This window comes from Athene noctua, chromosome 1 (assembly GCF_965140245.1).
Source record: "Athene noctua chromosome 1, bAthNoc1.hap1.1, whole genome shotgun sequence".
In the NCBI taxonomy this organism is placed as follows: Eukaryota; Metazoa; Chordata; class Aves; order Strigiformes; family Strigidae; genus Athene; species Athene noctua.
The window spans coordinates 115,391,637-115,417,551 of NC_134037.1; the positions used below are offsets into that span (position 1 = coordinate 115,391,637).

Genomic DNA, 25,915 nt, shown 5'->3' on the forward strand with positions numbered 1-25,915 from the left:
GGTGCAGGGGCAGCCTGCCACACTTGTAAAGGCTAAGCCTGAGGGTGCCAAAACCTTCACAGCTACATCTCTGGCTACCAGCACTAGGTATCAGGCAGTTAGCCTGGCTCTTCTGATGAGAACGACCAGAATTTGCTGAAGGAATGATGCAATTATGTGCTTTTCTGTATCATCAAATGTCACCTGTGTGTAATCAGGGCCATTTGGGTTCCAGCATCTGCTGTTCTGCTTTGGCTGTGGTCTCACAGCAAAACGTGCAGAAATAGTGCTCTGGGGTGTACTCAGCTGCCAAAACCTGGTAGGACAATCAGAAGAATGAGTTTCACTGATGAGATCAATGCCATGGTGTTAATCTGTCCATTTTGCAGGCACTGCAGCACACACAAGCATCTTGTCCACAGAAAGCAAGCTTGTGCTGTGGTCTTTTCAATCATTCATGCATTGCAAAATGAGCTCTTTTCTTTACCTCTCATCTTTATAATTGCTCACCTAAACAAGAGGGTGTTGCTCGCTACCGATCACAGCCAGTAACTACCTCTCAGCATAGCACCACTCCTCCAACAGCTACTTTCTCCATTTGTATCCAAAATGCCTTTTTTTTTTTTTTTTTTTTTTTAATTAGCTCATGTGGTATGAAGCACAAAAGGAGCCTGTGTTTGTCTGACAGTCAATAATAACAGAACAAAACCTGTATGAAGTACCCTGACGGCAACTGTAAGGGTAGTGCATTCTGATGAGGATAATTTTTTTTTTAAGGTATTAGTTTCACATGAAAAATCAAAGGAAGAGAGAGAAGTTGTTGAAGAATAGAAAACAAATTTGAAACCGTGGTTCCAGCATGTGGTTTGGGCAATCCGTGGTTCAAGTCATGACAATAAGCACTATCATTTTCTCAGAAATGAGAAGCAGTTTGTTGGGGAAAGCCAGGGTTAGGAGAAGCAAGAATTCACTGAGCTGCAGAGTGCTTTCAAATCATATTGCAGCTTCTGGCAGGAAGGCAACCAGAAGAAATGGTAGCCTGGATCTATTGATCCAACAAGGGAGCAAATTTCCATATGGAGACAAATGGGGCTATTTACACAAGTAAGACTGTGAAATACAAACAGCAATTTTGTGGGCAGGTAAGAATGCCTAGGGCTCAAAACAGGAAAGTTCAAGACAGCATCCAACCTTCAGAGATAATTTGCAGACCAGGAGAAACTGTCCTAGGAAGAAACAGCTGAGCTGAGGGACAGAATGTGCCTGGTAAGAGACGTAGCATGTACTCTGTGCCCAAAGAAAGCAGCACAAGAAAAAAGGCATTTTAGTAGCACCACAAAATGTTCAATTATCTCTGCAAATTGTTTGCAAGCTGCATCCTGTGACCAGGGTGTAACATTTAACACAAACGGGACATCTGCCTTGAGCTAAAAACATGTTGCCAAAAGAGTTTTGTATTTAAAAGAACAGGAGCCCCTGCAAATAGAAATAAAAATAGACACAAAGAGGAAGCAGAAATAAAGGAAATAATAGATTTAACAAAATGAAAATAAAAATACAGAAATAGCACAGGGGGAAAAAAAATCAGCAGCTAATAGCCCAAAGCCTGATTGCCAAGTGCCATTTCTGCTAAATGGTCCCATTTCACAAGCATTAGGTTGCCTCTAAAGTCTCCGAGTAGTCTTGTGTAGAAACGGTGTCGATGCTCTGAAGTGAAACTGCAAACTACTCTGGCATGGCAATGCTCCAGGGTGCCTCTGAGAGCACCTACCACGCTCACTGGGATCCTGCTCAGAGAAAGCTGACAAGCTCTGCGGAGCTGCTGATGTTATCGGAAGGGGAATATAACTTCTCATCCAGGCACAAGAAGCCTGTGATGATAAAGATAGGCATCTTGTACTCACAAGCAGGACTCCACGTGCATATGTATACCAGCACAGCAGGACTCAAAGGGCAGTGGCCCCTCCACAGAGGGATGGTCTGGGCGATGGATGTGATAACATTTGTGCTGGAGAGCCACGGGCTGAAAATGTGGCTCAGAGATGGCCGATGGCCATGCAGTTACCTGAATTCTGCTCAGCCCTCCTCCTTCAGACTGGGAGATGTGGGTGCTCCCTCCAGTGTGGTCTGGGCTGCACTACAGCACCTGAAGAGCTTCGAGCACGACTGGTTTAGCTGGTTCAGGGTTGGATCCTGGCACACAGACAGAGGAGACAGTCAGCCTTTGTTTCCCATTAAAGGTTCTCCCTTTGTTTTGGTCCTCATTCCTTTGACATCAGTTGCCTTTTTTCGTCTCCCACTGCCCTGGGAGGGTTGTGAGGTATTTCTAGAGCCAAATTCTGGCTGATGCCCAGCCCCAGGCAGTGAAAACAGGGGATGCTGTTTGGGGAGATCTTGTGAGTCTGGCCACACACGTACTTTGGGACCAAAAAACACAAGCTGTTTGTTTGCAGACCCCAGCAACTGTTGAGTTTGGGCTCTGGAGTATGGAAACGAGTTGGAGAAAGGTCACTGAGGCTGCTCCTGAGCCTATATTCCATATGCTGTTGGGAGGAGACCAAGGATGGTGGTATGCTGAGCAAGGTGGAAGCTGCACATCACCAACCCAAGAGCATCCAGCGTGGTCAGACTGTCTCCTGACAGCTGCTTCCAGACCCCTTCTACCATGAACCTCCCTGAGAGTGTCTCCTCTGGTTTCCCCTCTCCCTGTTTCTTCCTCACCATTCTTCCTCCCTTGCCGTGCGTCAGCATCTTCCTCACATCAAACTGTGCCCAAATGAACCGCAACAGGCTGGAGACTAGTTTACACCAGCACTGAGTGGAAATCAATTTACTGTAAAGAAATGACCCAAATTAGAGGATTTTCAAGAGGTGCTTAAATGCTCTTTATATGCCCACGTGTTCCCATTGTTTATTTTGTTTTCCTCCTCTTTCTCAGAAATTGCTCCCGCTTCCTCACCCTGTGTCGGTGACATTATCCCAGTGTGAGGGGCTGTTTCCACTCTGCAGCCCACAAAGTCCAAAGGCCTTTCCATTGCTTTGTTCCCCAAAATTGCAAAGCCAGCAGCAACAGGGAACACAGTCAGATGAAAGTGCACCCGTGCGGCAAAGGCTGACCACAAATGACAGGCTCGTATCAACAGCCAGCCTGTAAAGACAGAGGGACAAATGCCTGTCCCGTGGTCTTCTCCTACTCCCTGAGTGACACTGGATGCATGGGGAATGCACTCAAAATCTGGAGAAAAAGTGACACTGCTGGAGCTGCGTGGAAGGTGCTGGCTCTTGGGCACCACTGAAGATGCTCGGTCTTTTTATTCTCCCCTTTAATCTGGGCCTCTAGCAACACATGGCCTTCCTTAGCTGCTGATCACTTCAAGATGTAAGAAGCTGGTCTGGAGCGAAAGAGGCAGCGAGGGGGGAAATTCAATCTCTGTCACCAAGGTCTAAGAATATTAAGTGAATAAGCAGCTTTGCAAGTCAAAGAAGTCTGGGAGTGATTTGTTCTTTTTTCGATGAACTTAAGACTTTTTTCTTCCCAACTGGAAAAGATTTCAGCCTGGATTTTGTATGATTCTTTGCTTTCTAACAGCCAGAGAAGCACACTGCCCTTCCCAGTTCTCGTTATAAATTACACCCAGAAATGAGCAACTTCAGCAGAGCTGTTCTGGCCACATCTGTTTCCACGGTGTGCTGACGCTTACCTAGTAATAATCGAATGAAATTTACATCTCTTTTCCTAACTTCAAGGCTTTGGGAAGACTACAGCAGGCTGCTGGGGGGAAAAAAAAAATAATGGTTACACTTGTATCATAGTTGCAAAGACTTTTATGTGCAGGGAGCAGAGACGTTGCGGCAGTGAAATACACTGAGTGACATAAAGTCCGGGTACGGGTTCCCCAAATCCCAGGCAAGCACTGCCCCAGACACCTTCCTGGAGACAAACCCTCTGCGCGGAGTTGTCCACCCGTGGCCAAGTGGCCGGCCAGCTCCTCTCCCGAGCAGCACTGATCGCACCCAGCATCTCGCCGGGGCCGAGCCCGGGCACCTTTGCGCCCTGCCTTGGGGCTTGGGGTGCGGTGGACTCGGTGCTCCCCGGTGCTGCCCCGTCCCCGCCCCAGGCCGAGGCCCGGCGGGCGGGAGGCGGGGCGGGGCCGGGGCCGGGCCTGGGGCCGGGCCGGGGCGGGGCGGCAGCGCTGGCGGAGCGGAGCGGAGCGCTGCCGCTGCCGCTGTCGGTGGCGGGCGATGGGCGGCGGGCGGTGGGCGCTGCTCTGGGCGCTGCTGGCGGCCCTGCGCCCGCCCCGCGGAGCGGCCGGTGAGTCCGCGGGGAGCCTGGGGCGGTGAGGGGGGTCCCGGGCTGGGGGCGCCCAGGACGGCCCTGGGATGGGCGGGCTGCTCGGGTGCCGGTGGGGGCGGCGGGCGTCCGGCGAGGGGTGTTTGCTGGGGGCAGGGGGAGCGTTTTACCTCCAGAGGCTGCTTCGTTTCACCCTGCCAGCGGCCGGGGTGACCGCAGTGCCCCCCGCACCCCTCTCCTGCTCACCGGGCCTGCAGACTGAAGCGAAGTTTAAATCTTGGGGGGGAGCTCAGCAGTGATTTTGCTGCGAGTGTCTGGCGGCCCCAGAGGGAGCGGGTTTTGCCTTCCCGGGACACAGCTCTGCCTCTGCAGCCTGGTAGTCTCCCAGCATTTTGTTGATGCGATGTGCCTCTGCTTACTGGGGACACTGCGACAGGCAGGGACTAAAAGCAGCAACAGATCAGCAGGTCTGGGATTTATTCCGTTACCTGTGAGCCAGCTGCGTACTGGTGCTGGGAGAAATCACCAGGAAACGCTGTGGTTTGTGGCACAGGGACATGCTTTGCGGTGCTGTCAGTCTGCTGGCTTTTCAGCTCCATGTGCTTAGTTACCCTCAAAAAGAAATGAGAAGAGACAAACTTAGTTTTTGGACTTAAAGTGTGCTGTCATCAGGGCTGCCCGATGTTTGGTCTCAGGCTGTGCAATGGCTGGGCTTTGTAGCCCATGCTCAGGGGTGCCAGGGTGTCTCCGAGTCGGTGTGCAGATTTAACTAGGAATCCTGGACTGGTTTATACAAAAGGTGTTTGAACCCCGACAGTCTCTTTGGAAGGCAGGTGCAGCCCCAGGGGAATTTCACTTCTGACAACTCCCGGGGATGGGAGATAGGAAACCCCGCACTGAAGGGGCTCTTCATTCCTTCTGTCCTGTCTGGGTGTGAAGACACACTCAACAAGTGCCTGAGCAGAAAGCTGGTGTCAGCAGGTGAATTATTTCCAGTAATGGGAAATCCAGGCTAGGGATGTAGGGAGCTTTTTGGCAGACCTGGCGATTTCTAATACCATCCTTGCTGGGACTGCAGCAGAATGACTTGCTGTTTCAGTTGTGGGGTGTGCAGCTCCCTGCTTTTTGTCTTTCATCCGTAATAAAGAATCTTGCCTCTAATAGCAGACAGATTTTCTTGTTAAAACTCAGTTCTCCAGAGGAGTAACAGAAAAAGGCACACGGGACCTGCCAGGCTGCAGAGAAAGATCTGTCTTTGCTAGCACTTCAGTTTTGCTGTGATCCCAGGTGTTTCAAGACAGCAGCACTGTACTTGCAAGTAGATTTACTTCCATGCCAGCTTTTCCCTCAGGCCAAGCTGTGGTAAACTAGGGGAGCCACTCCAGTGTGGCAGGCACCCACGCAGGCACACAGGCTTTCAGCTCCTTGGCTCTAGCGTGGGCTTTTAGAACCAGCCTAAGCAAATTGTTCTGGACACAAAGAAGGGGTGTCCTGCCACACAGGGCAAATTCTGTTGAAGACACCATGAACCACCAAACAGCTGAGGATGGAAGGGGTACCCAAAGGCAGTGCAAGATATGAGAGATTCCTGTTGTCACATGAGTCAGAGAGGAAAGTATTTCATTCCTGGGGCAGCAATCACTTCTTTCCACTTAATGAGTATAGAAAATTAAGCTAAGATCCACTTTGCTCTTTGCCTTTAAACTTGAAGCAGCCTGGGGGAGCAGAAATCATCCCAGAGCAGGCAGAGACCACCAGCACACATCTGTATCCTCCCAGGCCAGGGGTCCTCGCCGGGGGGGAGCTGCTCCAGCCAGAGCTAGAAAGCTTCAAAATGGAGCATGAAAACAGCTGTTTGAGGTTGGATTGTGCCAGGCAGTGAGTGGCTTCAGGCTGGGTAACCTCCAGGAAGTGTAGGGGAGGGGAGGAGATTTGGGGTTGCTCGTTTGTTTGCATTTGGCACATCTTTTTGGAGCTGCCTGGCTTTTTGAGAGCTGGTGACCCGGCCTGCAAGTAAATGGCAGTCGGCTGCATTTTGCAGCAGTCACATGGCATTTGTTTGTGTTGGGATGGTAAAGCTTAGGAAGCAGGTTGGAAAAGCTTAGGGTCTTTTTTTTTTTTTTTTTTTTTTTTTCTGAAAGGGAAACCCATTGTTTTGTGTGAGAGCCAGGGAGAGTCTTGCACTTTCCTCTGTACCACCAGGCTGAGCAGAATTTAAAATCCCTTCTCAAATTTCTGTCTAGAAGTAGAATTTCTTGAGGGTTAAAAATAGCGAGCAATTTAGCAAAGGAGTATATCCAGCCTCAAAATTAGGTTGTGTTTCTTGGCTCCCGGGAAAGCACACTAGGCTCATGCCCCATTACTCACAATAGTAATGACATAGCTTTAAAAACTTGTTGTTTGATGTTTGAGGACTAAGACCTGCCTCAAAACAAACTCAGCTGAACTGTTAAATAAAAAGGTGGTGCTTTCTACCTGCGGTATTATCTTCTAAATTGTGAATAGGTTTTTTTCGGAAGAGGCAGATTAATTTAGTTGCAATTCCTGTCTGGCACAATGCCTTTGCTTGCTGAAGGCAGCAAGGAAGATTTACTACTCCACTCGGGATTTCGGTATGCCTGTGAAAGCCTCAGGAAGCTCAGAAATGGTCTAATAAAAGCATCTACTTGCGGTATATTCTCTAGATCTTATATCTTCAAAAATATACAGTTTTGTTGGGGGGAATTGCTCTATATGGAGCTGCTCTTCATCTTGTTCATGGCTGGGATGGGAAGTGCTGGGAAGGAGGGGGAAAACACTGTTACGGGACTGGGTATGTTAGGTGATTTGTAGGTGGGGGCAAGAAGCCCTCAGAAGGAGCTGGCAAATAGCCTTCCCTTGGGAAAAATATCTGGGAAAAGACCCTGGGAGAACAACAGTAAACAGCAGCCAGCTCCTATACACTGTCTAAAGGCATTTCTTCATCCATCTGCAGCTGTTTTCCTGAGAAAAGCAGCTCGGTGGAGGCATTTAGCTTCGCAAAAGTGTTTGTGGTTGACTCAGAGAGCATCTCTGTCTTTCAGACCTGCTCACTCTGTCCTGGGAAGGGAGCAGTGTCACCAGCAAAGAGCCTAAAACCGGGGAAATCCCCGCTGGGAGCTCTTTCTCTGACCCAGCTGAAAATGCTTGAGATGAGGCCCTGAAAGGGATTTACTGGAGTAAAGTCCCAAATTCCTCCTGCCCAGGGATCCGTTTATATTCCAGTCCTGGGGGGTGCAGTGCAGCAGAAATAGCTCCTGCCTCTCCCCTGCCAAAAGAGAAGTGGCCGAGCATTTTCTTTAGCCTGGGCTGTTCCTGTTTGTTTCAAAAAAGTTTTCTTTGGAGGTGCTGCTTGCACATTGTCAGTCTCAGGACAGCCCCCAGCTCCATGTTTCCTCCTCAGGGCTCTTACAAGAGGTCTCAGAGATTTTGAAGTTTTGGAGCATCTAATTATTAATGGAAGCAGTGGGCCTTTGCAGGGCTTTGGAGGGGCCACTTGCTGGCTGGTGATAACAAAACGGAGGTTGTCTCTTTCAGATGATGCTGCCCAAAACAGAGGTCTAAGGCCATACCTGTCAGCAGAGTCTCACCGTGCCGAGCGAAACGTGGTCACCACTGGTCACTGGCCTTACCAGAGCACAGAGCAGCCCTGGGAGGAGCCCTCAGCCAGCTCTCTAGGACAGATTAAGTTTAACCCCACAATACGACACATCATCATTAACGAACACAAGGATGTCACGTTTAATTGCTCCATTAAAGTACCTCAGCTGCTGCTCAGGCCAGACACCCCAGGCATTTCCTTGTGGAAGGATGGGAAGGAGCTGCATGTGCTGGACCGTATCGCCACCAGCCACTTCGAGATCTCCGACAAGGAGGAGGTGGCAATGACCTCTACCTTCAGGTAACCCGTACAGCCCTTCCTGGAGGGGTGCCCTATGTGTTGGTTCCTGGGGAGAGACGGGAGGCTGGGCAGCTTGCAGGGGCTTGAGACCAGGACTAGGATGTGTAGGCACTCTCTAATCCCCAAAGTCTGGCTTTGGAAGCCCAGCTTCTGCTTGGTGTGTGCTGTGGGGTGACTGGTACTGACTGAAACCCAACCCCAGGCTGGCAGTGTTGCTGTGTCCTTCTGCAGGAGCTGTGTGACTCCCTGCCAAAGCTTTGACATGGTCTATGTTCTTTCTGGCAGCATCCTTGACGTCCAGCGCTCAGATAATGGCTCGTATGTCTGCAAACTCAACATCTCTGGCACAGAGGTGGTGTCAGATACGATCTTGGTGCAGCTGGAAGGTGAGCTGGAGGAGGGCTAGGGCAGAAGTGCTGGAGGTGCGTTGTGCCCTGGCTGAGCGACAGGCCCCGGGACTGTGATCTGGGACCTGTGAACTGTCCTTCAGAAACAGGGAGTCTTGTTGGGAATGGGCTTGTTGCTGGAGCTGGGCACAGCCCTGAGCAGGGCAGTTTGGAGTTGCTGATAGGGCTGTGTTTCCAAGCTCGCTGAATCTTTTCCTTCTCTGCTTGTGTCTGTGCAGGGCTCCCGCACTTCATTCGTCAGCCTGAGAAGCTGAATGTCACCAAGAACAGTCCCTTCAACCTTACGTGCCAAGCTGTGGGCCCGCCAGAGCCTGTGGAGATCTACTGGTTTCGCAACAATGTCCGAGTCAATGAGAAGCCCCACATCTCCCCGTCAGTCCTGACCGTGCCAGGTGAGCCATGCAGTGTTCTTGCCACAGCCAGCTGGGACACCTCACCTCTGTGTGCCTACCGGGAAGGCCAGGGTGAGAAGGTGTCTTGTGCCATCTCACAGCCTGTCCCCTTGGCCTCGCACATCCTGTTAGGCAGGGGGTGTGCTCCCATGTGCTGTCACAAGTCCATTGAAGCCTGCTTTGTTTTTGTGTGGCACTGTGCATTGATGATGCTTGGCTGGAAAGCTCAGCACAGATAAATTTCCCAGGAGGTTTAGCATAAAATGCAGCCATCAAATTGTATGCAGTGGGACACAGGGGTCCAGGTTTGCAAAGGAAGTACCACAGAGGTACCAGTTTGCAAAAATGAATCCCAGCCTGTTACTGCTCTGTCCTCAGTGCTGGGAGGTGCTGCATGTTTGGCAACCCTGGGGACCACTCTACCAGGGGTGATCTGGGGGCAGCAACCCCATCTGACCCCCTTCTGTCTGCTGCCAAAAATTTCTTCCTCAGAAGAGGCAGGACACTCAAAACACTCTTTCCTAAGCAAGAAGCAGATTTTTCTCCTAGCCTGTGGCCATGCGAACAAGTACACTGCGGCTCTTATGGGCTGCTTTACTGGTTGTCCCCTCTTGAATGTCTCTGGAAGACCTTGGGTTGGCCCCTGCAGTGTGTCTCCATGCCAGCCTGGTGGAGCACAGGAAGAAAAGTACTTCTTGTATCATGAAACCCATCATGGTTTTGTTTCAGCGGCAAAAGAGAGGAGGGATTTCTTCATTTGCTCATGAGGAGAAGGCCACTAGCTAATTAGCAGCCAGACTATACCTGACTTGTCTCGGCATCCAAAGGCAGGCTTTAAAAGGCAGTGAAAGCCGGAGGAGGTGACTCATTCCTCTTGGATGTTCTTGCATCCGACTGGCACACACTAGGTCAGGTCATTTGAACAGTCTCTGACCTGGCCCAGGAGCCCCATCACACCAAGCAGCACTGCTGATGGTGCAAGCAAACACTTGGCATGTCCAGCATGCCGTGGCAAGCCCTTCACCTTGCAGCAGCAGCAAGCACTGTGCCCAGGAGAAACAGGCCTGCACCTCCAGGAAAGTCCTTTGCACGAGATGAAAATCCTGAGCACTGTTCCTACCCGGGGTCATCTCACACAGGCCATGCCAACATCCCAGGGGAAATGAGCAGCTGTTCACACTTGGGTATTTCCAGTGGCCCTCAGAAACAGTCGTTCTCCATTATCAGCTGGAAGATTTGAGCAATCTTCGAAAAGCAATAAGTCATCTGATTCAAGCTGTGGTGGTGGTCTCTTCTGCTTTCTGCCTTTCCCTTTCTGAACACAAAACAAGTGCTTACTCAGGAGGTTGTGCAACAGCACCGTAGAAACATACAGTCCAGCCCACTGTACCATATTTCACGCTGATGGCACACTCGTGCTCACGGCATGGAAGGTGGGTGAGCTGGGTCGCAGGGGTCACTGCCGGGCAGTCAGTGCAGAAATGCCTTGAAGGGAAGCGATGAGTGCAGAATAAAAGGTCTTTTGTGTTGCTGGAAAAAATAAAGCAACAGTGCAAGAAAGGAAGCTGCAAGGGTTTTCTGTGAGCAGCGGGTGAAGAATTAGTGTGATTTGGGTGTTTTGTGATTTTCCCTCTGCAGGTCTCAATGAAACAGCAGTGTTCAGCTGCGAGGCTCACAATAGTAAAGGGCTGACCGCATCCAACCCGGGACAGGTCAACGTGAAAGGTAAGTGGCAACGTGATGCTCACTTTACCCATTGACTACATGTATCCAAGCAGGAGCTGTCCTGGTCTCCACTCTTGCAAGCATTCATTCTACACAAGCTGAAGGAGATATTTTTAGGACTCCCATACTTATTTTTCCTCATTTTAAACCTGTATTTAAAATCAAAAGGGATGCATATAGTATCATGGTCACCCAGTGTGGTTCTGTCATCCCAATATCACTGCTGCGGGAGGAAGGACCAAAAAAGCACATTTGAAAGCAGAACTGTCAGCCCCCGAGCATATTTCAGAAGGGCTGTATTACTCTTTTCCTTCCTTCACAACCAGGGCGGTGCACACAGTTTTCCGTAGGAAACGATGGAAATTCCCGACATTCCTGACAGGAGCCAATCTGGCAATGCGAGAAAGGTGTTCCCCAAAGCATATTGTTGCCTTTAAGCAACCCCGAGTGCTGTTTCAGTTCACAAGTGTAGAACATGGTCAAAATAGTCCTGCAAATGAGTTTTTTCTGCTTCCCTGTGCAGTGATCTGAAACACCTGCGGTACACCGATAGAGGACACCGTTGCAGCTGTAGCCAGGGCAGTGCTTGGTGTTCACGCACAGTCAGTCTGAGCGCTGAGGGCTGTCAGAAGGAAGCCAGATGTGCCACATTTGTGCTTAGGTCTCCAGCTGACTGCCCTTGGCTTTTCCCTGCAGGAATACCATCTGCACCCACCAGCGTCCATGTCCTCAACCGAACAGCCCACAGTATCGTGATATCCTGGGTGCCAGGCTTTGATGCATTCTCTGCCTTGAACAGCTGCAGTGTTCAGGTAAGCATCCATAACCCTCCTTGCCCCTGCAACCTCCCCTCACACGAATGCTCTGAAGCAGGTGGAAATCACTGTTGCTTGGCATGAACCATGTGGATTTGACCAGGCTGTTGGTTTGGACAAATAGAGTTAGACTTTCCCAGTGACTTTGAAAGGGGAAGCTGGCATGCTGTCCCACCTGCACCCTGTGGTCCGGGTGACTGGGGAATTAGTGGTGACATGGTGAGCAGCAAGCAGTCCCCAGATGCTGGGACCTGGAGCAGCTGGAGCACCACTGAGGTGGACAGGCAGGCGGGCTTGGAAGGAGCTGCCAGAGACCAGCTTGGTGGTGTCTGTTCAGAAGGAGCAGCTTTGCTCTGCCTGTTGTGAGGGGGCATAGTCGGTGGAAGGAGGCCCTCGGAGAAGCTGATGCAGGGAGTGTGAAGCGGGCTTTTGTCCTGTGAGTGGAGGCAGAAATGAGGGCCGATGGGAACAGTCAAGCCACCTGCCTCGAAGAGACCATGTGGGCTTCTGCCTGTGAAGCGTGTGGGAGCGAGCCACAAGAATCTGTCCCGTCAGGTTGTCATGACTCTTCATGGAGAGATGCCACGAACTGCTCCAGGTAGCTCTCTGAGAGACTTTGCAAGCCGTGACTTGCTGCAGGCACATGCTTGTCCCTACTTTTACCTCCTGGTCAAGCACTTCCCAACCAAGCAGCCTTCCTGCTGGTGTTTGGAGGTGGAGATTTCTCAGCTCAACACTCCTGGGAAGTACTGGGAAGGAGCTGAGGGATTGCCTGTCTCCCAGACAAGTCAGGGAATGCCATGTCCGTGGCTACAGCCCTGCAAGTAGTTTCCACCTGTTCTGTCTGACGTTGCTGGGTTTCACAGTTCAAGCCCATTGCTTACTCTCTTGTGGATATTTTTTATACTGGCTAATCTGTACTCTGGCTGAGGTAACGTGTGGAGAGAGGCAATGTCTGAAGCCAGATAAAAGTGAAAGGAGTTACAGGGAGGAAAGGTACCAGAGCTAATATTAGTGCTGTGTCCACTGCTGCCTTCCAGCTGGAGCTCGGGAAGTGGGGTGGAGAGCCAAGGAATTTCCTATGACTTAACGTTCACAGTCTGTCAGTAGGAAATAGCCTTTTGAATTGGAAAACAAGACATGATTTCTGGCAAAAACACAGCTGTGACTAAGCCTTTTTGCTCCTGTCCACTTTGATAATCCCCTTGCTTGGGTAGTGAGGTCCACTGACTAAATGACTCATTTCTGAGCATGCCAATGCTTAAAAGGAGAAGCTATTGCTGTCACACCTGCCAAGTTCAAACTGTTTAAGCTTGCAAAAAGCCTGATTTAAAAAAAAAATATATTCATTTGATGGACTCTCTACAGAAGACAAGTTGAGGATTGAGATAGCTGAGCTGGGCTTGATGCTCAGAACAGCCAGTCCCAGCAGTGCTTTCAGATGTGGCTTGCACATTCATGTGATCACCTGCTCAGCTTTATGAGGCTGAAGGCTATTCTCTTTCATTTTGGCTGGAAAATACTAGTGTTAATGCTGAGACCATCCTGAGCATCCTGGGCTACCCGGGGGGTACCCGGGGGGGACTCTTGTTCCTTAAGCAGAAGGGCAGGTCTTCTGCCACCCCAAAACCATGCATGGAGAGGACTGTATGACTTTCTGCTGATGGTTCACACTGAAATACATCCTGTGAGTTGTCTTTCAAGTTAACTGTCTCACTTGCTCTGACGTCCCTCGTTCTTGTTCTTCCTTCTTTGCTCCCACTGTCCCAGCCCAGGCCACTCTTGTGATGCATCCCACAAAATGAGACACTTTCCAGAGAATGCAAGGGCTGTGTGAGTAGCTACATGGGTGCTCAACAGCCAGCCCTTTGGGGAGAGAGCAGTTTCTCTTTGTGATTTGTTTTTAGTACGTTGAATTCATCCATGCTGCTAAATGTAGAGTCTAATGAGCTCTGTGATCAGTCCTGCAACATCTGATGGCAATAATGATCTAATGATCTGTTGCATGACAAAGGACTTTTCTGTGTCTGTTTGGGACTCACTGCCTGGTAATGTTATTGGGTGCTCCTTTTGCTCCCTGCCACAAGAAAGAGCAAATCATCCCTCACTCCTCCTTTCCACAGTGATGGTGATTTCACACATCTTTTCCGTGTCCCCACTGCAACTCATTCTCCGCGTGCACTGGAGCCCTCACCCTGGGCCCTGCAAAGGGGCTGCCGTCAGCTTTCTGCTCAGCAGAGGCAAGCCAGCGTGCAGGAACAAGGCCCTGCTAGTGTTTGAATGGGAGGCAGGGAGAGAGGCAGGGCTCTGGATCCTGTTTACAGATGTAAAATTCCTGCCATGCGTCTCACCCTGCAGGTTGCTGCTGACTAATCCTTGTTTGTGGACTGATTTTTCAATTAAGGTCAAGGAAGTTGTTCCACAAAGCAACGTCTCACTTCTGCTGTTCGACACCTTGGTGCCTCCCCACATGTATCACATCCAGCAGCTGGAGCCCATGGCGGACTATAACATCCATGTTTCCTGCAGGAATGAAGTCGGCTGGTCGGCATTTAGCCCCTGGATAACCACCAGCACCACTGAGGGAGGTAGGAAATAAGTAGTGAAGACTGCTAAGGGTTTTCCTGCCTCAGTTGTGTAGCTGTGCTTTGTACAGGACTCTCAGGATGAGATGCTGGTCCAGAGTCATGGTTGCTTACGTGGTGGGACATCTCGACTCTGTTGATTGGGGAAAGGAAATTTACTCATGGGGGATCATCTGCTGAAAATATTAAAGGCTGTAGGAAATACTGTGTGCTTTTTGTTTGAGCTACAGCTCATCTTCCATCAGCCTACCACGTCCCTGTACCTATCCACCTGGCTCCCCTCACTTTCTTTCTCTTTGATTCCGGCAGCTCCAACAACACCGCCACTGAATGTCACAGTATCATTCAATGAATCCAGCTCCTCCCTAGAGATCCGATGGGTGAAGCCACCCCTGCAGAGGATCCACGGGGAACTGCAGGGCTATCACATCTGGTACAGGTGGCAGAACTCCAAGGGGTTGGTAAGTCACCTGGGAATGGGGAAGAATGGCTGAGGCCTAGAAAAAATCACAGCAGCATCAAGCAGGGATGTCCAGTTTGGTCTTGGCGCTTCCATATATTCTTTCTAGGCTTATTTGTCTGCTGTCTTGTGCTTTCATCTGGGCTTTTTAAACACAAGTGGTCTGTGTCTCTCTCGTGTTTATTTAACTCATGGTAATGTCCTAAGTCATTCATACTGGAAAGATGCAGTTCTGAATGAAGAAGTCAAGAGGTTTGCTACCACGGCTCCTGTTCTCTAAAATAGAAGTGAGATGCTCTTCCCAATGTTGACAATCTTTGGTATGGCCCTTGGAGTGGCAGTCAAGGTTTGTCAGCATCTCTTGGCACTTTCAGCAATGGAGTCAATTGTAAGGTGTTTGGGAGAATTTGTTCCCTGGGCTTTGAGTCGTTCCTTACTCAGATGGGATTTATTCCACCCAGTAACTCACCTGAAAACCCATGGCACAGAGTTTCATAGCTCAAGGAACGTTTTGAGGCTGGGGGCCTGTCCATGAGCATATGAAGTCATCTGGCATAACCAGATTTGGGAAGTAGCCCTCAGGAATTTGCTAGACTGAGGTTGGCCTGACCTCTTGGGCAGTCCTGGCTCATCTCAGCTACTGGGCAAAAGATCATCCTGTCCAGGTTCTGCCAGCGGTCGGGGAGCCTCTGGATAATTGCACAGATGTATCCAGCTGTTGCTTCTGCACTGTGGTTTGATCTTCTTCTGTCTCAGGCTGAAAGCACAGAGAGGCACTGATGGCCTGAACCCAGTGTGGAAAAAGTGACTCACACCCTATTTTTTGTAGGATGCTGCATTTTCTGTTCTCCTTTTGTGCCTCTGAAAAAGGGCATGTATAGATCCAGACCAAATGAAGTCAGGGAAACAATATTATGGTCTTGTGACTAGCACGGAAAAAAAATTGCTGACATATTTGTCGCGTCTCAAGAAGAAAGCAAAAAAGAGGACTTGCCCTTTAAGCCCTGGGAGATTGTCTTTTGTTGTTGTTGTTTTTTATAAATTTCCCCAGTCAAATGCTTAGGGGATGAAATTTCTGCTTGGGTGCCTGGTCAATAATTGTTCTTATTAACTCTGGCTTTCAGGAGACTCAAAAAACCTCTCTAGCAGGGAGTGACTTCAGGTGGGAGGTGGCTGTGCAAGGGACCTTGGCTCTTGGCAGACCCAATGAAACAGTTGTGTTTGTTGCTAATCTGTTTCAGCAACCTCCAGGTTTTATGGAATGCAAAACCACGTGACAGCACTAGTCGAGGGCAGGGGCCAGCACTTTTTTTATAAGGGCTGTCGCAGAATTAAGAGTCATGGGAACAGCTTGAGCCTGGGCCGTAATAACCTTTCTGCAGAGTACCATGGGCTGGTGTGTGCCCAGTTCTCCCATGAACCCCCAAGGGTCTCCTGAGCCAATGGATAAACAGTCTGAAGCACAAGAGCAATATGCTTGCTGTCAAGTGGAGCTCTGAATTCTCAAAAATAAAGTCTCTGAGTTTTGGCTAAATATGAAATACCCCAAAATAACCATCAGTTTAACAACCCGAGCACGATAAAGGCAGGGGGGTCCTGTATTTCTGTGTAAGCAGGGCCACCTTCAGGCCTCTTCTTCATAACCAGATTAAAAACTATTTTAAAAGCTTCAAAAAGGTTGCTTTATTTTATTCTTAAACCAGCAGTTCTTGTTTGAGCCAAGGCTGCTGGAGCTGGGACGTGAAGAAATTCCTCAACTACCACAAGACTCATAAAAAACCATTAACTTCGGCAGTTCTGTCCTGCCAGAGTGGCTGTCTGCTTTGCCAGTGTGCTCATGCTCTCCATGGTCTGTTTGATATCAGCTGGGCTCTGTCCTCAGATGACACAGCAGAGCTGTCTGCTATATGAAAGGATCCCGGTGCATTTTTTGGGCTGGCAGTAGGGAAAGGATCTTGTATGCATTTCTGCCAAAAGATGCCGTGAATGTGAAGCGGGAGGAAAGCAGGAGGAAAGAGGCAGCCATGGTATCAGCTCATGCCACTGCCCCACAGCGCAGACACGCTTCTGGAGCTGGGGCATGATTCACATCCATTTCTGTGGCTTTTTTATGACTGTGAACAAAAACCAGTTCCCACTGAGCAGCTCTGATTTCTTCCTCCTTGCCCACCAATCCCCCTTGGCTGCTGCTTTTGCTCAGCCATGTGACATTCAGCCAGGGTAAGGAGCTGGGCTCTGCCAGCTGCAGCAGGCCGCAAGATGTTTTGGACGCCACTGGGCAGCTGTTTTGCAGCTGGAGGTCGACAGGGAGCAGCAGCAGGCCCTTTCTCAGCTAAATTTGTCCAGGAAACAACAGGGAATTTGCAGGGAAAGACTCACTTGTGTTTTTACTGAGGAAAAAAGTCTTGTCATGGAGCATGCTGCCTCCTGTCATGTTACCAGGCAAGGAAACACACCCTTAGAACTGGAAATACTATTAGCTCGACACAGAAACCACAGTCAGAAAATATCTGCCCTAAGATCTACTTTCTGTGGCAGGGCACTTGAACGATCAAACCAGGAGCGCTGAGGCTGAAAGCAGTCGGAGATGCTCTGCAGAGGACCTGTGGTGGCAGGTGCTGAGGCTCTTTGGGTGCGGAGTGACACAAGCTGTGGGCATCTCTGGCCAGCAGTGAAGAGGGGTGTGAGCCTCTGCTGGCCAAGTTGACTGCAAAGAAGGCTGGGAGTCAAAATCCATGTTACCTCCAATGCATGAGATACCTTTCCCCCTTCTTTGCATGGCTGCTTTCCTGACTCTTCTGGCTCAGGCTGGTGGTCCAAGCAAAGAGCAACAGCAGCATGAGGTTTGAATGGGAAATTCTGCTCAGCCCCTTTCTAGATCCCATACAGCTCTTGCAGGCAGAGCTATTATTCTCCGTAAATAGTTTGGTGCTGCATTTCCTCTGGGCTTGTGAAAGCAAAGCAATGCAGAAGTTTGACAAGAGGACAAGTCTCAATAAATCTCTGGGTTTCCCTCCTGCTGTAGGGACAAGCCACTGTCTCCCCCAGCCCAGGCTTTTCTTCCCTTCTTCTCTCCAGCAGAATGTCTCTGCTGAAGCCTGGCAGAACGCCAGCGTGGCCATCCTGCCCGTGGCAGCCACCAATGCCACCTGCTCCATCCGCGTGGCTGCCATCACCAAAGGGGGTGTGGGACCTTTCAGCAGCCCGGTGGAGGTCTTCATCCCTAGCAGAGGTAAGGAGATGCCCGTCCCTGCCCGTGCAGCATGGATGCAGGGGAGGATCCCTCCAGCCCCCTTCAGAAACTTTCCCCGTCAGCCAGGCCAAGAATCGGGAACCTTCAGGGTGCTTTGGTTGCCAGGACACTTGCTCTTCATGTGCAGCCTTGGTCCTCACGCCCTGTTCTCCCGTGTAACCCTGTAGGCTTTACTGTGTTTGGTTTCAGCCCCTGGGAAATCCTCCCCCCATCCCTGGGTGCTGCAGGCTGACTCTTTCATCAGCTCCATTAATGGGATATTTTCTTAGGATTAAAAACTTCAGCCCCCTCTTCGACTCCAGCCTCTGGGAACACGGACTCCTTTATCATAGCCCTGGGCTTTATCTGTGGGACAATTGCCGTCGGGCTCATCCTCTGCTTGTCCGTGGTCATCCAGAAAAGATGTGTGGAGACAAAATACGGGTAAGCTGAAGGGAAAACAGATTACAGAGGTGCTCCAAGCTGGGCAAGTTGCAGGCATGTGGAACACGGGCAGGCAGGGCTGGTGGCCAGCAGCCCATGATGGACAAGGGGACAAGGTTTCTAAGTTTCTGTCTCCAGTACTGATGTTGTTGCCACAAATGGAATTTTTTATGTCTGTCGTGAGGGACTAAGTGTATTTTTACTGCAGCAATGGTACTTCCCCTCCCTTCCTCAGTCCAGCAGTTCACCTTCCACTCACTATTCCTATTTATTTATAAAGGGAAGTAAACTTGTGCAACTTGGTATGGGAGGGTGGCTTTGACATTTTGACACAGCGATGAGAGAGCAGAGATGTATAATATCCTGTGTCCTAGAGAAACCCCTCCTGCCTTGTCACACACCAGATCTGTCTTGCTCTGATGGGCAAGTGTGGCACCAGCCCTGCTGAGTAGAGAGACCGCCACTGGACTGCCAGAGTGGTGTTTTAATAATATGGACAAACGGCAGTTTTCTGCTACAGTAAGCCAATGCTACTCATGCACCCATGTGACTTTCTAAGTGGCATTTAACTGCCCTGTACTACTGGTTTTGTTAAACAATTGTGGTGCTAGCAGCTTTTCTTATAAGTGCTATCACTTGGGTGTCTGCTGTCAAACTGGAAATGTGATATAATTAACTCCTTTGGAAGAGCATCGTTTCAGTAAGGGAGTTTATTGAGCTGGTGAAGGAATCCCACCTACTCTGATCTCCCATGGCATCACCCCATCCCATTTTGGAAACTGGTAGTGTGTAAGGATCCCTTTCCTAACTAGTGTAGCATTGTTGCTCTTCCCATGCGATGCTAGCTCCCTGGGAGCTCTGGAGAACCTGCTGTGCTTTTGTTTCCGGGAGCTGGACCTCTGCACTGCCCCGTGCTGGAGGGGTTGCACAGCATCTCCCAGCAGATTGCCCATCACCACAGTTTTGGGGCCACAGTGTGAAGCTCCCTTTAGATTCTTTTAGGCTAACAGGTGGGAGTTGTACATGCTAATGGAGAGTGTTGACAGGCTGGACTTGTGCCCCAGGCAGAAGAAGAGAGAGCTTTTGGAGATGGTAGATCTGGGCACCATGTTCCTACCAGTACAGACTGCTTTCTGAGTAGGAAATGAGTATCCCATTTCCTCCCGAAAAAACCTCTGTGACTCACTCCTTGACAGATCAGCGTTGTTTATCAAGTAGCTGTTTTGCTCAGACGCTGTAAGCAATGGCAGTGATCCAGTAAGAGGGAAATGAAAAAGATTAGGGCGGATGTGCATTTTCTCCTTTACTACCAATAGCCCTGGTTGTGCTGTGGCTGCCTGTCCCTGCATCAGCAGTTCCCTCCTCAGAGGAGAAGCAGCCACACATGGCCCAGCAGGGTTTGTTTCTGTCCCACTAGGAATGCTTTCAGCAGGAACAACTCGGAGCTGGCAGTGAACTACACGGCCAAGAAGTCCTACTGCCGGAGAGCCATTGAACTTACTTGTAAGTATATTTTTTATCCCGCTGCAAGGAGGTTGACAGGAATATCACAGCAGCGATATGTCTGCAGGTTGGAGGTGACCTGAGCTCCTGTGTCCCTCTCTTGCAGTGGGCAGCCTGGGCATCAGCAGTGAGCTCCAGCAGAAGCTGCAGGACGTTGTTGTGGACAGAAATGCTCTCAGCTTAGGGAAGGTCCTGGGAGAGGGTGAGTGCTGGGAATGGAGAGCTGGGGAGATGGACATATGGGGCAGGGGCTGTCACTGTTACCTACGTCATACCCCAGCTCCAGACCCAAGGGATGTGAGGAGATGGTGGGTCAAGATGACTGAGTGCCAGGATCCCTGGGTTTATGTCTTGCCACTGATGAGACAAAGCCTCTCCCACAGACTTTTGGGGATGAGTTCTCTGTCTTAGAGCATTGCAGATCTTCAAGGACATGATGGTGTCCCGAAAGGTGGTGCTTTAGGTTGTGGTTAAAGTGCTTGCTTCTTTCCCATGATGCAGGGGAGTTTGGGTCGGTGATGGAGGGGCATCTTAGCCAGCCTGAAGGCACTCCACAGAAGGTGGCTGTGAAGACCATGAAGTGTAAGTCATAACCTAACCTCATAGAACTTGATGTTGTTTGTCCCAGTGGGTGCCGGCATTCCTGCTACCCATCTCAGATGCTCTCTCTGTATCCTGGCACCATTCTGTGGCCTCTCTGCACAGCTCCTTGTGCCCATCAGGAAGGTGCACTCATATCAGACAGCCAAGGATGGCAGAGACATGCCGATGATCCCTTCCCTCTGACCCATGCAGGAACTGTGATGTGAAGGGAGATGACAGCAGTGATTTGGGGTGCTAAAGTTCTTGGGGTTTTAAACCTCCTCCTTTTTCTGTACTTCCCAGTGGATAACTTTTCCCAAAGGGAGATAGAAGAGTTCCTCAGTGAAGCAGCATGCATGAAGGACTTTGACCATCCCAATGTCATCAAGCTCCTAGGTATGGGCTGTCATTCCTCACCCTCCAGCTGGGATTTGGGCTGGGGAGCCGGCCCAGGGTGTGCTCAGGTCCCACACAGATGTCTGCAGGGGGAGTGTGGTCCCCTTGCCCACAGGGCTGTGCAACCTGTCTGTGTTTTCCAGGCGTGTGCATCGAGCTGAGCTCCCAGCAGGTCCCCAAGCCCATGGTGATTCTCCCGTTCATGAAATACGGTGACCTGCACAGCTTTCTGCTTCGCTCACGGCTGGAGATGGCCCCCCAGGTAAGGAGCGCAAGGAGCAGAGGGCCCTGTGTCTGTGAGGAGCAAGGTGGGACCGTGCTTCTTTTGAGGAGAAACCTGCCTTTGTTTTTTGAGAATAAAACAGGACTTGGTTGTAGTGCTGCTTCCTGCCTTTGTCAGGTGTCAGCGTTGGGATCCAGCTCCACAAAAGCCTGTGAGATTCTCACCTTCCCTTCTCCAGGCTGAATGAGCCCAACTATCACAGCTGCCTCTTGTACACCATCTCCTTCAGCCTTGTCTTAGTGGGCTTCTGTGGGCTTGCTCCAACATGTCTTTCTCCTGCTGAGGAGTCTCCAATAGGACACAGCCTCTAGGTGTGGCCTCACCAGTGCCAAATTTTGGGGGAAGAATAGTATCCCTTGACCTGCTGGCTTCGCTCTTGCTCATGCAGCCTGCTACATGGTTGGCCTTCATTGGCACAAAGGCGCACTGCTGAACCATGGTCAGCTTGCTCTACACCAGAGTCCTTTTCTGCAGCGCTGTTTTCTAGCCAAAAATAAATGGTCGGAAGGCAGCCAGTGGGAAAAGCAAGAAGGAAGTAATGTCTAGTCGCAGTTGCAGTCCAGAGACATGGAAGGAGGAGGCGGGGGTGGGAAAGGTATCCACTGCTACAGCAAACCACAGTGCAATGTGGTTTGCCAGGCTGGGCTCTTCCAGCCAGTGGCACAGCTGGGCAGACAGTGCTTGTGGTTATTGCTAAAACAACTTTCCCCACATCTGCAGCTCCTGCAGGCTTGTGATTCAATACATCTTGCAGTCTGAGGGCGTTAGTCCAGCGGGGATGAGAGAGGCCACAGTGGCTGGTGCTGTGGACCCCTGGTGCTTCCCAAGGCCAGTGAGACCACTAGCATGTTAGCCAGCAGCCCTGGACAGGGAGGCCTTTTGGATCAAACCAGATGTGCTTCCCAAAGGGCTTGTACTGTCTAACCCTCACCTTTCCTTTCCAGTTTGTGCCCCTGCAGACACTGGTGCAGTTCATGGTTGATATCGCCCTGGGGATGGAGTATCTGAGCAGTCAGAACTTTCTCCACAGGGATTTGGCAGCTCGAAACTGCATGTGAGTTTGTTTTCCTCTGTTTCATCCTGGGTAGATGAACACCAGTGGAAGCCCTGTGGTTTTACAGCACAACTTGGCTTCCTTTAGTAAAACCTCCCTCAGTCCTGAGAGACATGGGAAAAGAGCTCAGCCTCAGGTTTCTGCTTCACAATTTGGCACATCGAACTTTTTTATCTTGTCATCCCTGTTTCTGCCTGACAGGTTACGGGACGACAAGACAGTGTGCGTGGCAGACTTTGGTTTGTCAAAGAAGATTTACAGTGGTGATTACTACCGTCAGGGCCGAATAGCAAAAATGCCGGTGAAGTGGATTGCCATTGAGTCCCTGGCTGACCGTGTCTACACCACTAAGAGTGATGTGGTAGGTCCATGTGGCTGGGCTGCCAGGTGGCAGGAGGCAAAAGCTGGGGACCAATCCCCTGGGTTGAGTCGTCCACCCTTGCCACACTTCGTTACAGTTGTTCTTGTACCCTGGAAGTGCAAAGCCAGAGGAGCAGCAGGCTGTTGGTAACAGGACGTGCTGACCTTTTGCTGCCTGTCTAACCTCCTGGAATAGGTTTATTGAGTGGGCCGTGCGCCTCTTCTGTGGCATTGCTTGTTATTTCCAATTTTGGAGAGGGCAGGACTGAAGCGACAACTCTTAGCATTGTGCAGGGGCCCAGTGGATGCTGAGCAGTGACCTTTCCTCATGAAAAGCTTCATTCATTCCTCCTGGAAATGTCTTTTCAGTGTCCTTTCCCTTTGTCCTTGCAGTGGGCATTTGGCGTTACCATGTGGGAGATAGCAACCCGAGGGATGACGCCCTACCCAGGAGTGCAGAACCATGAGATCTACGAGTACCTCTTCCACGGGCAGCGCCTGAAAAAGCCGGAGGACTGCTCGGATGAGCTGTGAGTATTGTAACGCTGTTTCTGGGCCGTAGCGCAACCGGTTTGCTCTGTCTGCCTGCAGACAGCCTGTGCATCACTTGCCCTTAGCTGAGGTGGTTTCTGTGGGGTGCTACTCTTTGTGCTTTGCAGCTCTCACTTGCTGTTATCCTTTCTTTAAGGACAACTGCTTGTGCTGTGGATTTGTGGCTTAGCACTGAATGTGGCCAAAAGCCTGCAAAGCCATGCATCACAGCACAATTAAGGACCGTTCTGGCACACCCGTGCTCCCCCCTGCTGCAAACCTCCTCTCCAAGCAGAGTAAGATGGGTCTGTACTGGAGAGGGAGTTACCATCCACCTCACCCTCTCCATTTCTCCCACAGTTCCCAGAAACAACAGTTATTAAAGACTGGATTTTTAAAAAAATGTCAAGGATTTAACCTTTTCTTCCTTGTGGGCTTAACAGGCAGGGAGCTTACAAGAACACACATGTAGGTTAGCTCTCAGGAGGAAGGCTGGCCAGAATGGCGTGGGTCAAATTTTAAATGAAAGTATCACAGAAACAAAAACTTAAAAATCCTTAATATCTTTATAATCTCCTGAATTTTAACGTGCCTAATAAAAGCCGGATCCCAGACCAGAGCAGCATATCACCCAGGGAGGAAAAAGCATAAGTCCAGGCAAACGGGCGCACAGAAATCCCAAAAAATATCCTTGGAGAAATCAGTCTGTTTGCAGGGCTGGCACAGAGGGCAGAGGAGCTGGGCTGTCAGCAGCCGGCAGTGTCACCTCGCTGGTCCTGTGGGGACAGGAGCAGTGCCCTCTGCAGTTTGTGGTGAAGGGATCAGACTTTTTAGGGGGGGGGGGGTGTTTGTTTTTTTTAAGATAGTTTTGGCTGGAAGGTCTTGGCTGGTGGTGCTCTTCTCTGCCCCACAAAACTCAGGGCTCTTCAGTGCCTAAAATCTATAAATCTGGAAAGGGAAAATGGGGAAGCCTCAAAACTTTGCGTTTCTGAACAGCTCAGCAAGGTTTTTTCTCCCGAGTTTTCTTTCTGAGTTTTTCTCCGGTGCCATTACAGCTGAAAATGTTTAAACTCCCCATGGCTAAAAGCTTGAAATACAAAATCAGTTAAACTACCATAGCTGCTCAGAGTCACACAGCGGTTCCTACAAGGTCCCTCTCCAAAGCACGTCCCTGAAGGAGGCAGCAAAGAAACCTTTTATGGGCTCCAGCCTGCTGGTGCCAGCAGCGACTTTCAGGGAGGTGCTGGGACTTTCCAGTGTGCCCTGACATCCAGCCTGGGCACAGGCACCTGCAGGAAGGACGAGAAGGACTTAGCGTCCCAGGAGCAGGATCAGGGTGTGCCTGGGGTGCAGATCCCAGCACTGCAGCTGGCTGTCTCTGCCCCGACCCTCAGTGAGGTCCAGGCACTGGAAGAGACTTCTAACAGCAGCTTGGGCTGATCAGCCCCTGCCGTGGGGCAAACAGCCTAAGCGGGGGAGCTGATTGTGTGTTGGTTTAATGCAAAGCAGCTCAGGGCTTGCCCAGTTTGGAAAGAAGCCCCTGTACATCCCCTACCAGAGCCTGGCAACATCCTGCCCAGTAACCACCCTCCTCCCCCTGTTTCCAGGTACGAAATCATGTCTATGTGCTGGAGAGCTGACCCCGCCACCCGCCCAACATTCTCACAGCTGAAGGTCCATCTGGAGAAGCTGCTGGAAAACCTGCCCACCATCAGGGAATCTGGTGACGTCATCTACATCAATACTAGCCTGCCCGAGGAGAGCCCAGACTCCACCCAGGATTCAGGCTTCCCCCAAGCGGACTCTGATTTGGACCCCGGGGACGTTGCCGAGCCCTGCTCCCCCCGAGCGGAGGTGGCACTGGTGGCCGTGGATGTCCATGACAATGAACGATGGGAGACGAGGTACGTCGTGGAGGAGCAGCTCGGCAGCCCTGCCGAGGAGGCCTACGTCCCGCTGCTGCCCGAGCGGGTGGCCAGCAAGGGCTCGGCGTGGACCCAGGCCAGCACCCTGCCCATCGGTGGCTCACTCACGCCAGGGCTGCTGCCCACCAATGGCTGTGTGGAGGACTCGGAAGTGCTGCTGTGAAAGGGGGAGCCAGCACAGAGTGGGGTATAAATGGGCTCCCAGAAAAGGACAGAAAGGGTATATTTTTAAATAAAGTCATCTGTTTTATTTCTTCCTGCATTATTTTCGTGGTGGAGTCTGGCCCTTCCCAGGATCTTTTTCCTGGGCTGAAGTCATGTGGGTTGGTTTGCACAAAACACTGTAATTATTTTTTCTGTATTAGGATGCTTTTGGTATTTGAGCTCCTCGCAGCTCACAGGCAGAGGGGCAGCCCCTAACCTCCCCGGGGGTAACAGAGCACAGCCGGGGGTGGTGGTGCCAAGGTGTGGGGACACACAGCAAGCTCCCCCATGTCCCCCCATGTGGGGCTGGCTTCCTGCCATCCAGGCTGTGCTGGCAGCAAACGGCAAGGGTGCGACTGGCCTTGCGTGGCCTGTTTTTTTTTTTTCTCTTTGTCAATATTTGTTGTGGCTTTTGTGACGGGTGACCCTGTGCATGGTCTGGGTTCCTGCTATGCAGCCCACTGGTAGGGTTTTACCCTGTGAGACATCCCCATCGAAAATCACCAGGCAGAGCCCCAACAGGAACAGTGGGCGCCTCGAAATCCCTTTCTCTCAGACAGCAGGATTCCCTCTGTCCCAGCTGTGTGCCAAGAAAACCGTCGCTCATCTTGCAACAGCAAGGAAACAGAGGAGTCTGTAAGTGGGGTCTGGGGAGGGATGGAGCCGCCCGCCCTGCGATGGCCTGGCCCTTCCCAGTTTCCCTTCCTCAGTCTGGGGTGATTTCTCATCTTTCCATGGCCAGCGCTGCTGTACAGCGACCAGCCACCCGGCCATAGCCCAGCAGATGGAGCCGGGACCCCGCGCACTGCCCGGCTGACTCCTGCCTCT

The 25,915-nt window shown here is 50.8% G+C and overlaps 1 protein-coding gene across 3 annotated transcripts; it reads left to right on the forward strand.

Moving 5' to 3' along the window:
- The first annotated feature begins 4,170 nt into the window (after positions 1–4,170).
- MERTK (MER proto-oncogene, tyrosine kinase) lies at positions 4,171–25,138 on the forward strand. Of its 3 annotated transcripts, XM_074918691.1 has the most exons (20): positions 4,171–4,291; positions 7,826–7,893; positions 7,924–8,189; positions 8,475–8,575; positions 8,815–8,988; positions 10,627–10,713; positions 11,410–11,525; positions 13,933–14,116; positions 14,423–14,574; positions 17,652–17,805; positions 18,096–18,249; positions 19,667–19,752; positions 19,859–19,954; positions 20,254–20,334; positions 20,638–20,730; positions 20,874–20,992; positions 21,958–22,067; positions 22,269–22,428; positions 22,821–22,957; positions 24,566–25,138. In XM_074918691.1, the coding sequence occupies exons 1-20, from the start codon at positions 4,222–4,224 to the stop codon at positions 25,044–25,046; spliced, it is 2,889 nt and encodes a 962-aa protein (XP_074774792.1). In that variant the 5' UTR covers positions 4,171–4,221; the 3' UTR covers positions 25,047–25,138. The 3 variants fall into 3 exon arrangements, with proteins under 3 accessions (XP_074774792.1, XP_074773069.1, XP_074773936.1); XM_074916968.1 differs by having other exon boundaries at positions 7,826–8,189; XM_074917835.1 differs by having other exon boundaries at positions 7,826–8,189; positions 17,655–17,805.
- Positions 25,139–25,915: the final 777 nt, after the last annotated feature.